The sequence below is a fragment of the Artemia sp. Qi Xiang Cuo genome, chromosome 10 (assembly GCF_049724085.1).
Source record: "Artemia sp. Qi Xiang Cuo chromosome 10, ASM4972408v1, whole genome shotgun sequence".
NCBI lineage: Eukaryota > Metazoa > Arthropoda > Branchiopoda > Anostraca > Artemiidae > Artemia > Artemia sp. Qi Xiang Cuo.
The window spans coordinates 61,466,475-61,478,188 of NC_142803.1; the positions used below are offsets into that span (position 1 = coordinate 61,466,475).

An 11,714-nucleotide genomic window follows, 5' to 3' on the forward strand; every position below is an offset into this window, starting at 1 on the left:
CGCCACTGCCCCCAACATCTTAGTTTGCAACGGGTGGTTTTAGAAAGTTCGAAGAGGGTCTGGTCGATTAGAATTAAAACATGCGGTATCAGTGCAGGTAAAGTAAAATTCACCCCCGCCCGTGCTCATTTTTGCTACCAAATCCCAGTGCAACTCCTAAGACGTCCTAATAAAGTTTGGACTTAACTATTTTGTTCAAAATAATTGAAAGGATCGATAGATTATTTATCTAGCTTTAAAAATAAATTCTATTCTATTTAGGGCATGGGTCAATCAATTTTGAGTTGATTTTAGAAAAAAAAAAAAAAAAAATATGGCGTTGATTCACCTCTGCGTCGTTGAAAACCAAGTTTCCGGCCACTGCAACGTAATGCCCCTCAAAAACGGAACGGCCTACATGCTGAACATAGCTTGCCAGTTTTAATTTGGTATGTTGGTCAATCTTAATTTTATGATCAACTACCAACTCATTTGCAATTGATATAGATCTGGAGTCTTTTATATTCTGTGACGAGAATCTGGTAAAATATAGGCCTAACGCTAGAAAATGTACAACGCTAGAAAATGTACAACGCTAGAAAACTCATGAGAAAAATTTCCGTCTAACATGAGGTTGTTTTATCAATTAATCAAAAAACAAACTTTCTGAAGAAGAAATTTTCCAAAGAAAAGTAAATAGCCATATTAAACTTAAGACGCCAGAAAAGTCCTACAATAACTGAAAATTGAAACAACAAGGAATTATTATTAAAGAATAAATAAAACCTGAAATGAACAGAATTAAACTAAACAATTAAACAGAATTTATTCATCAGGAAATACACATACAATATTACATTTTACTATTCCCCCAAAGGTTCCTTGGCCTTTAAAGATGGGGTAAAAAAAACGAATCACTTATTCAGAGAAGAAAAAAAAAACATAAAATTATCACTCGCAGTGAGACGAGCGACAAGTAGAAAAGAGAGAAAATAGAAATTTTAGTTTCTAATTGAATGAGTCCCCTCCGGATTTTACACAACCATTCATCCACTTAAAGTGGCTCTTAGAAGATTTTATAATACGAATACATTGAAGCCTTATATATGCCTTTTTACTATAGGCAACGCTAGAATCTTGCCTCTGATATATACCAAAATCAACAGTTTTCCCAGGATTGTATGAAATAACCCCAAGTACAGCAAATTTTATATATCTTACATATTTTTGTCTTCTATAGGATACTGAGAAAAATCCTGCTGTCCCTGTTTGTCGGTCACAGACTTCTCCTGCCAAACAATACCCCATGACATTTAAGGATTATAGTGTGATGAGTTTTATCTTTATGCTCTCCTTGAGCATATAGTAATAATATATTATATTATGTGCGTGGTGGGAGTAAAACTTTTTTTTGACGAATAGCATTATTTATCAATTTCTAATTTATCATAAATACTTGATGTAAAAAAAAAAAAAAATTAACGCTCTAAACCTTATTAACTTGAGTCGAAATACCGGATGTAATTTTTTCATACTGCACACATTTAGGCTCAAATACTGATTAAAGAAGTTAATAAAAAATAAAAATAATAACTGCATTATAAATATAAAGATATGTGAACCGAAAAATAATGAAACAAAAAACCCTTAGAATCAAATCGTTTCATCCATAAACATATTTTTATGATATATTTGGTTTCGAAAACAGGTGAAAAGCCATATTCAATTTTTTTTTTTTTATTGAAAGCAAGCGAAACCCAACTTTGAAAAACAGTCCAAAATAGGCTAACAGTGAAAAATTTTACTACAGAAATACATATATTGGAGAGAACAAAGCAGGGATTATCTAAGCACACCACTAGTGATTCATAGATAAAACTTCTTCAAAAATTTCTAAAATGTAAAACTAAGTGGATCTAAAATCCGAACCGTTCATAATGAAAAATTTTGTCAAAGTGATGAACCCCTTATATGTGATGCCCCCCTCATCCTAGCTGGATTACCTGGATCAGTTGACCATTTTAACCTCATTTCAACTGTTTATTATAAAATTTAAACAGTATGAATAATATATTTTTAATTTTCATTAAAATATCTTTTTTTTACCAATTAAATAAAAAAAAACAATTTTCAAATGAAATTAAGTATCAACGAAAGACTTAAAAAACCTGAAGTTATTACATATATGAAAAGGATTTCCCCCTCCTCAACTCCACATTCTTTACGCTAAGGTTTTAGTACTTTAAAAAAAGGTTCTTATTGTTCTAATTAAACAACTCTTGTGTTTCAGGAGTCGTTCTTAAAGAATTGGGACAAAATTCAAGCTTTAGCGTAAAGAACGAGGTGTTGAGGAGGGAGCAAATTCCCTTCATATACGCAAATATTTCTGTTCATTTTAAGTTTTAATGTTTTTACTTACTTTCAGTTGAAAAAAAATGTTTTTTTTATTTATATCTGATCGTTTTTTAATTAATGCCAGGAAATCTGGTCACACGTCAATGGAGAAATCCCCCTCCCCACGGAAATATGGACTCCCTCGTCCCAGGGGGAGAAATCCCCCTCTCAACACGACTAAGTAAGACAACACTCTATTAAACTTAAATATTTGTAGTCAGCTAGATAAGCAAATTCTTTTGATATATCTCTTGGTATCAAAATTCCGCTGTTTTGAGGTTTGGTTTGTATTGAGTTGGGTCACTGCTTACTTACACTTTGTTACCACGAAATGTTTGATTGGCTGTTACTCCCTAGTGACTAAATACTCTGGGAAGCAGTGGCGTAATTTCCTATGAGACAGGGGGGGAACTGTCCCTCCCGGACATCGGTTTGCCACCCCCCAGACCTGAGTTTGCCCCCCACAAACCCGAGTTTATCCCCCAGCTGAAATTTTGTTTCTTCCAAAATCTTGTCAAAATTAAGATAAACCTGCATAATTCAAGCATCAACAGAAATAGATAATTTTTTTAGTACATATTTATCGTTATAGTACTATAAAGTACATTTATAGTACTTTCATAGCAATAAAAAGTACCTTCATGGTACTAAATGGCTTATTTTTTAGTTTTACTGTCATTTTCACTTTATTTGATAAATTAGGTCCAACTCTCCCCCCCCCCCCAGGGTTTTGACGAAATTACGCCACTGCTGGGAAGCTTGAAACATTTTCAACGAAAAGCTCTGGTCTCATAGACTCAAAAAGTGCATTATTATAACCAAGAATTTTTCTTCTTGATAAAGATGAATTCTGTCAGACATTTTTTCCGGGTCCTCATATTAGCACAAAATCGATGATATTTCAAAACAAGCTATGCTTGTGGTAAGGTAAACCAAAAATTGTCTTTGTTAAGGTTTTGATAATTTTTCATTTATTAAAGTAAGAAAGGTGAAAATATTTCTAACATATTCTGTTTTAAGCAAAGCACAAATTGTGTTCTGGTCTTTTTCTGGCAAATTTTGAAGGCTGTGGGGGGATTGTCATCCTCAAAGACGTAATTTCCAGACCTTTCAATTACGGTGAACAAAATAACTATTTAGCCATCTCAAAATTTCAATCAAATACATTTTTGAAAAATATTAGGTGTGGGGAAGGGGTCAACACCCTCTGATCACTTTGAATCTTAAACAGGGCATTATAACTTCTGATTACCAATCCAATGAGCCCTCTCAGAAGTTTATACGATCACCCTTTCTGTATATATACCTTATATGCCCCCTGGGCATAACTTACAACCCTAGCCCTGAGGGCTCAGGTGAGGTTGTCATCCTCAAAGACATTATTTCTGGACCTTTCAATTACAATGAAAAAAATAGCTATCTAAGAATTTGGATTGGACAGGTTTGGGGAAAGGGTGGGCGTGGGACGGGGGGGGGGGGTAGTTTCCCTCCAATCACTTTTGACTTTTAAAAAGGGCACTAGCCCTTTCAATTTCCAATCGAATGAGCTCTTCGAAATTTTTAAGACAACAAATGGGCCATCTCAAAATTTCTATCACATGCCCGAAGTTTATAAGATCATCCTTTCTATATATACCTTATATGCAGCCTGGGCATAACTTACAACCCTTGCTTTGAGGGCTGTAGGTGGGCTGTCATCCTCAAAGACATAATTTCCGGACCTTTCAACTACGTTCAACAAAATGGCTATCATAAAATTTTGACTGAATGTGTGGGGAAATGGTGGGCGTGGTAGGGGGGTTAGTTGCCCTTCAATCACTTTCGACTATTAAAAAGGGCACTAGCAGTTTGAATTCGCAATTGAATGAGCCCTTTTTGAACTTTCTACTTCAATTCCTTCGATACGAAGTGCCCTGGTCTAAACAAAACAAAATTAAAATAAATAATACATAGTGCCCACATCGCTCTTTACTCAGGCAGCACTATTGCGCTGCCCAAGATTACTTCCACCTAAAACCCTAATATGATTGGACTAATATAAATCTTTTTTGAATCTCATTGAGTTTGTTCATACCTTACAGAAAACTTATGCTTCTTTAATTAAACCATTAAACTAAAATTAATTTTCAACGTTATCAACTACTTTGTTTTTTATTGTTGTGTATGGGCGTTAAAAATAGCTTTTGTTAATCTAAAAATAATAAACTAATATTTGTCAAATAAAATGTTTTATGAAACAAAGAAATTTTAAATATAGGCTACTGCTATGGCTGAATGTAAACAGATAAAAGAAGAGTTCAATTTTTTTTTGTCTGCTGTTGTCTAGCTCAAAAATTTGGCAAACAAAAACACACTCCTGGAAGTTTTTCTGCTTGGAACAAACAATGTCTTATAGATCTTGTTCAGTTGAACTATAGTTGGATTAATTGAAAATTCAAATTTTCTTCTTTTTTTTCTTAACAGATGAACGCTTTTTAAATTATTTCAATTTTAACATTGGTGAAAAAGGTGGTAATAACCAAAATTTATTGATGTAATCTTTAGATTATCACTCTTGAGTTTTTTCAAGGCTCCTGTTTTACCGCCTTTTTAGATTTTGAAAGAATTGTTTTCTGACTTCAAACTGTCCAAATACTTCACCCCCACCCCCTTATGTGCAAATATAAAGGTCACATAAAGACCTTTGAGTTTAGCTGCCAAAAAGGCAGGATTAGCAATAAGAAAGTGTTTTTAATTATTTTCTTTCATTATTTTTCTTTTAGTATAAACAACAGTTTAAATGCTGTAAGCAATGGGAAATCACGCTTTACAATCAATTTAGATAGCAAATACCCGTTTGACGGGTCTCCATGTCTGGTTTCCTTGTACAGTATATAGCGCTGTGTTATATATTGAAATATATAATTTGGGCTTCATATTGCCTTCCAGTTGTTTCTAGTTTTTGCCGTAGTCATACTGCTGGTGTTTTTTTTTTTTTTTTTTTTTTTTTTTTTTTTTTTTTTTAAATCCAAAACAAGGCATGGATAAGATGTTTGAGTAAAGAAATTTAATTCTTTTTTTTCACTACAGGGGTGATGCATTCTACTTTGTGCAGCTCTGATGGTGTGAGTCCTCCAATACTCTTTGGCCCAAAACCAATCGTTATGGGTAAAAAAAACTGACAGAGAAGGCTATTGAAGAACTTACAGTTGGAATCTTGCGATGCGGTTCCTGTGGAAAAGCAGAGAAATCTCTTTTGATTCTAGATCTTCACATTGAAACAGGTTGTGAAGAGCTTTCACCAATAGAGTGTGATATCAGCCCAGCAGTAGTTCGTGATTACAGTAATTTTGTTGTTCATTACATAGAACACCAAATGGGAGGGACAAGGAGATGTGCCATTTGTTTAAGAGAATATATTGATGATATGAGACAACATCTAGAGTTACAAGGTCACTTTTCGCCAAAAATGTGAACTAGACCTGCAGGAAAATGAATCGCTAGTCATTTCACAGAATTCGTCAGCAAGCCAATACTCAAATTCATTAAAATCGGAATCTGATGAAAAAAGTTTAGACGATCAGAAAACATACTTGCTCAGTAAAAAGAATACAAAATTAGAAAGACATAAAAGTATACCCACAGAAAAAAATATATATGAATGTAATCTATGTAAGAAAGGCTTTTCATTTCCAAGCTCTTTGAAAAAGTATCAAATAGTGCATACAGATGAGAGACCATTTGAATATGATATATATAAGAAATGCTTTTCTTTATTAAGCAATTTGAAACAGCATCAAAATATGCACACAGGGGAAAGGCCTTTTGAAAGTGATACATTCAATAAATGTTGTCCTTCACCAAGCCATTTGATGACGTATAAAAAAATGCATGCAGTCGAGAGGACCTTTAACAGTAAGATATGTAAGAAATACTTTCCTTTATAAAGCCATATGAAACAGCAACAAATAATGCATACAGATGAGAGACCATTTGAATGTGATATATGTAGGAAATCCTTTCCTTCACCAAGCCATTTGAAAACGCATCAAATAGTGCATAAATGGATGAGAGACCATTTGAATGTGAGATATGTAAGAAATGCTTTTTTAGATCAAGCAATTTGAAGGAGCATCAAATTGTGCATACAGGTGAGAGCCCATTTAAATGTGATACATGTAAGAAATGCTTTTCTTGTCCAAGCCATTTGAATATCCATCAAAGATCTCTTACAGGTGAGAAACCATTCAAATGCAATTTATGCAAGAGAACATTTTCAGATAAGTCGGCTCTGAAATATCACCTAACAACCCATTCTAGGAAGAAGTGTGATAGTTAATAGTTAACAATAAAAAATATGGATGGAATAGTGATTTTTGTAGACAGAAGTTGAGATAGACGTTGAAGAATTAAAGCTGTTCCATGCAAGCTAATTCTCAGATCTGAACTAACGCTTTGCTCTATGCATCAGTGAAAATCCTCTGGTTTTTCTTATTATTTGCCAAGTAAGGCTTGATCTCCGAGAAATCTTGTATTTGTAAAACTACAGAAGCAGAGCCAGTGCCGATTTTCTTCTTCCTTAGTGCCTATTTTGCCTTCTAATTTCTAGTGCCTGGTAAATTATCTATTTAAACGGGTAATTTCAACTCAAATAGAATTCTTCAGTGCTCAAAACGCATGATTACTGCGTTTGAGTAACGCATGAGTACGGTCTGAATGATCTCCAGGACGGAAGGGAGGGTTCGGTGTGATAGTGGAGAGAACAAAGGTAAGGTCACAGGGCCAGGAGATTCAAAAGTGGCAAGAGGAGATGGTGAATTCCCGGCTTCTAGATCTATATGCACAGGTCAGAGAGGTACAGGGAGGAGATTTATTTTAGGACCAAGAGGGCGAATTGGGCTGTTTGGTAAGTGTGAGAGCGGATGCGTTACCTGATGGGGAGAGAAAGAAGCAAATGGATCAGGTAAAACTACCAAGGTAAATGAGGCTGTTAACTTGATCAATCTTTTCGTTATACAACATCCCCTCTTCACTCTCACTTAATCCCAGTCTTAGAGAATTAGTCTTCTTGATATTAAGTTTCAAACATATTCTTGCACTTTGAACTCCAAAATCCTCCAAAAATTAATTTTTTTCTCTATTATAAATATTGGAGAAATCTATAATCCTGTTCTTGGATCCATTAAAGCGCAAAGATCGCACATGTGAGATTTTGCCTTTTCTGCATAGATTATTGTTTTTCCTTGATTAAAGTAACTTACAGTCTAATGCCAAACAGAATATTAGTGAAAGATTTCTTTCAGACATTCACTTTCTTTCAAGAAGTCAAACAGCACGTTCTAGAGTTCCAATCTCAAAAGCACTGGTTTAGCATGGTTGATGTAATTAAAAGCTATTGCAAACAGCATTCAATTAAAAAATAGAAAAACTAGTGCTTTCGGTTGTTATTAGAAAACAGATCAATTTTATGTTGAAACCACTGTCAGTGCCAAAAGAAATCGTACAGAAGACAACCAGATCTTGTATTTTCATATTCCATGTAATCAGATATTCTATACTTCGTAGTCGATGGAATAATTTCAGAGCAGACAAAGGTTGGGAAAAAGCTTCTTGGTTATCATGGGTGCATGCACAGTATTAGACATTGTACATGATTTCTCTGTATTATCTATCAAGGAGTTGACCACAGAGTCAGAACTAGCCATTGTAAAATCTTACGCACAGAGTAAAAAGCCGGAAATCTAGTTGAAAGCTCTTGTTTCTAATACTTAAAATAAAAACATGGCTCCAAATAAGTATTGTTTTCAGTAAAGTACAAATTATATTCTGGTCTTTAGAAGTCATGAGCATGGATGGAGGTGTCCCATTTTGATGTAGAATGGGCACTTATTTTGACAAACAGATAGGTTTTTCACTTTTTTGTAAATTTGTCGCCTAGGTGTATGTTTCAAACAATTGGATTAAAAAAAAAATATATCAGCAAATCTTTGGGAGCCCCCTCTCAAATAAAATTTGGTGTCCACTTGGCCGGTTGATACTAAAAATTTTAGGCTGATCCAGAAAATAGACTTTTTAGTTGCAGTTGTAAAACTGCATTGAGATGAAGTTTTGTAGTTAAACATTATTTTGTTGTCAACAAAGCAAAAAAATTCTTTTTTTCTGCTTAAAAAGTGACCTTGGATTCACTAAGACGTTACCTTAAGTGACCTGGCATCTGAAATAATTAAATCTGCTAGAATAATAATTACTGCTAAAATTGCTTTCGATACTTAAAATGTTTGATAGTATAGTAACTAGTCTTAGCAAAGGTCCGACGTTTAAGATTGAGAATATTAAAAAAAAAAAATTCAAAATTACTCAGGGTTCTTCCTTCACTGTTTGTAAGGACTCAGTTCAACTCAGCTTAACCTGACTTCCTTGTGAATGAGATGAAAAAAATTTACCATGCACTTTTAACTGAATTGTTTAATGGCCGACTTGTGCCTTTACATCCTTCCCTCCAAGTAGATAGATAGAATGAAACTTGATGATATAACAAGACTCAAGTGTTGAGTCTTGTGAAACAATAAACATTGTGGGACAAAAATAGTCGAATATTAAGTCAAATTAATATACTACACAATCCACTTAAGGATAGTGTATTTGTTGAGACCATTTTGAGATTTCTTAAATTTTTCGTGGAGCAAGAAACTGCTAAGTGTTTTGAAACGAATACGAAAACAACACCGAAACAACAACTTTTCATTTCTTTTAATTGTGTGCTAAGGTAAGAACCATGTCCCACAGGACCTTATTTTTATTGTTAAATGGTCGGATGCTTCAAAATCCTTATAACCATACGTTTTGAGCTTTGGAGAATTCTATTTGAGTTGAAATTACCCATTTAAATAGATATTTAACCAGGCACTTGAAATTAAAAGGCAAAATAGGCGCCAAGACAGAAGAAAATAGGCACTGGGTCTGCTTTTGTAGCTTTATAATTGCAAGAGTTCTCAGATAAAGATCGAGCCTTACTTGTCAGAGAATAAGAAAAACCAGAGAATTTTTATTGATACATATAGCAAAGACTGATTCATATCTAAGAATTAGCTTGTAAGGAACAGCTCTACTTCTTCAACGTCTATCTCAACTTCTGTCTACAAAAATAACTGTTCCATCCAAAGTTTTTATTGTTAACTATCAGACTTCTTCCTAGAATGGGTTGTTAGTTGATGTTTCAGGGCTGACTTCGCTGAGAATGCTCTCTTGCATAAATTACATTTGAATGGTTTCTCACCTGTATGGACTCTGATGGATATTCATATGGCTTGGACGAGAAAAGCATTTCTTACATTAATCACATTTAAATGGGCTCTCACCTGTATGCACAATTTGATGCGCATTACAATTCCTTGAGGAAGAAAAGCATTTATCACATTTAAATGGCCTCTCACCTGTATGCACCATTTGATGCTCCTTCAAATTGCTTGATCTAAAAAAGCATTTATTACATATATCACATTCAAATGGCCTCTCACCTGCATGCACTTTTTGATGCCTTTTCAAATGGCTTGGTGAAGGAAAGAATTTCTTACAAATATCCCATTCAAATGGTCTCTCATTTGTATGCACTATTTGATGCTGTTTCAAATTGCTTGATGCAGTGAAGCATTTCTTACATATCTCACATTTAAATGGGCTCTCACCTGTATGCACTATTTGATGTGTTTTCAAATGGCTTGGTTTAGAAAAGCATTTCTTACATATCTCACATTTAAATGGTCTCTCACCTGTATGCACTATTTGGTGCTGTTTCAAATTGCTTGATGAAGAAAAGCATTTCTTACATATCTCACATTCAAATGATCTCTCACCTGCATGCACTATTTGATGCTTTTTCAAATTGCTTTGTGAAGGAAAGTATTTCATACAAACCTCATATTTAAATGAGCTCTCACCTGTATGCACAATTTGATGCTTTTTCAAATTGCCTGATAAAGAAAAGCATTTCTTACATATATCAAATTCACATGGCCTCTCACCTGTATGCACTATTTGATGCTTTTTCAAAGAGCTAGGAAATGAAAAGCCTTTCTTACATAGATTACATTCATATATCTTTTTTTCTGTGTATATACTTTTATGTCTTTCTAATTTTATATTCTTTTTACTGAGCAAGTATGTTTTCTGATCGTCTAAACTTTTTTCATCAGATTCCGGTTTTAATGAATTTGAGTAGTGGCTTGCTGACGAATCCTGTGAAACGACTAGCGATTCATTTTCCTGTAGGTCTAGTTCAGACATTTTTGGCGAAAATTGACGTTGTAACTCTAGATGTTGTCTCATATCATCAATACATTCTCTTAAACAAATGGCACATCTCCTTGTCCCTCCCATTTGGTGTTCCATGAAATGAACAACAAAATTGCTGTAATCACGAACTACTGCTGGGCAGATATCACACTCTATTGGTGAAAGCTCTTCACAACCTGTTTCAATGTGAAGATCTAGAATCAAAAGAGATTTCTCTGCTTTTCCACAGGAGCCTCATCGCCAGATTCCAACTGTAAGTTCTTCAATAGCCTTCACTGTCAGTTTTTTCACCATAACGATTGGTTTGGGCCTAAGAGTATTGGATGACTCACACCATCAGAGCTGCACAAAGTAGAATGCATCACCCTTGTAGTGAAAAAAAAGAATTAAATTTCTTTACTCAAATTAATAAAATAATTAAAACACAGAAATTGACATTATAACAATTAGGGCCCGAACAACATTATCAGACCGATATGAGGGTCAGAGACATTATCGGCTTACGGGAAATAAATATTGAGTCTTATATTTGCAACTTATCCAGAAGATCGCACCAGATTTTCCTCAGATAATTTTGCTTGTCCAGTCCTTGGGACAGAGCAATCAGCTAAGTCTTATTGTGGTGATAGAATAGCAGCAGTTGTCATTACACACCTGATGCATCAATCTTCAAAATGTATGGTGATTTAAAAAAAGTCACCAAAATTGGTATCTTTATCGGACCCAAATAATCCATATCGGTCGGACTCTAATAACAAATGTAAGTGAAAGTCAAACATTCAAAAATTATTAAAAGATTGGTATCCACATTGTCTTTCAATGGTTCTATTCAGTTGCTTTAATTATTAAATAAAAAAAAAAAAAAAAATTTAAGTTAGTTAAATTTAATAGGATAATTATAATATGAATAAAAAAAATATTATTTGTAAGATTAAAAAATTTAGATGATTGAAAGTAATATATGTTATGAAAAACAATCTATATATGCTTCGAAAACTTTCAACGGATTATTTTCTGGTGAATCTTTATTCATAGAGAACCTAAATATGTAATTTTGCAAGACTTAATTA

At 33.9% G+C, this 11,714-nt stretch overlaps 1 protein-coding gene and 1 pseudogene across 1 annotated transcript; one reads left to right on the forward strand and one right to left on the reverse strand.

Annotated features, from left to right (window-relative positions):
• Nucleotides 1–5,447: 5,447 nt before the first annotated feature.
• LOC148947994 (uncharacterized) lies at nt 5,448–6,299 on the forward strand (annotated as a pseudogene).
• A 1,388-nt stretch (nt 6,300–7,687) lies between these two features.
• LOC148947995 (uncharacterized) lies at nt 7,688–11,439 on the reverse strand. Its single transcript, XM_089095172.1, has 2 exons — nt 9,786–11,439; nt 7,688–9,628 (listed from the first exon to the last, which is right to left on the reverse strand). The coding sequence occupies exons 1-2, from the start codon at nt 10,738–10,740 to the stop codon at nt 9,525–9,527; spliced, it is 1,059 nt and encodes a 352-aa protein (XP_088951298.1). The 5' UTR covers nt 10,741–11,439; the 3' UTR covers nt 7,688–9,524.
• Between the last annotated feature and the right edge of the window lie 275 nt (nt 11,440–11,714).

What these genes read in the sequence shown, in the direction of transcription:
- LOC148947995 (XM_089095172.1), bottom strand. Translation starts at nt 10,740, where the DNA reads ATGGAACACCAAATGGGAGGGACAAGGAGATGTGCCATTTGTTTAAGA. An exon ending in GCATCAAATGGTGCATACAG is followed by an intron (nt 9,629 to 9,785) that starts GTGAGAGGCCAT and finishes GAGTCCATACAG; the next exon opens with GTGAGAAACCATTCAAATGT.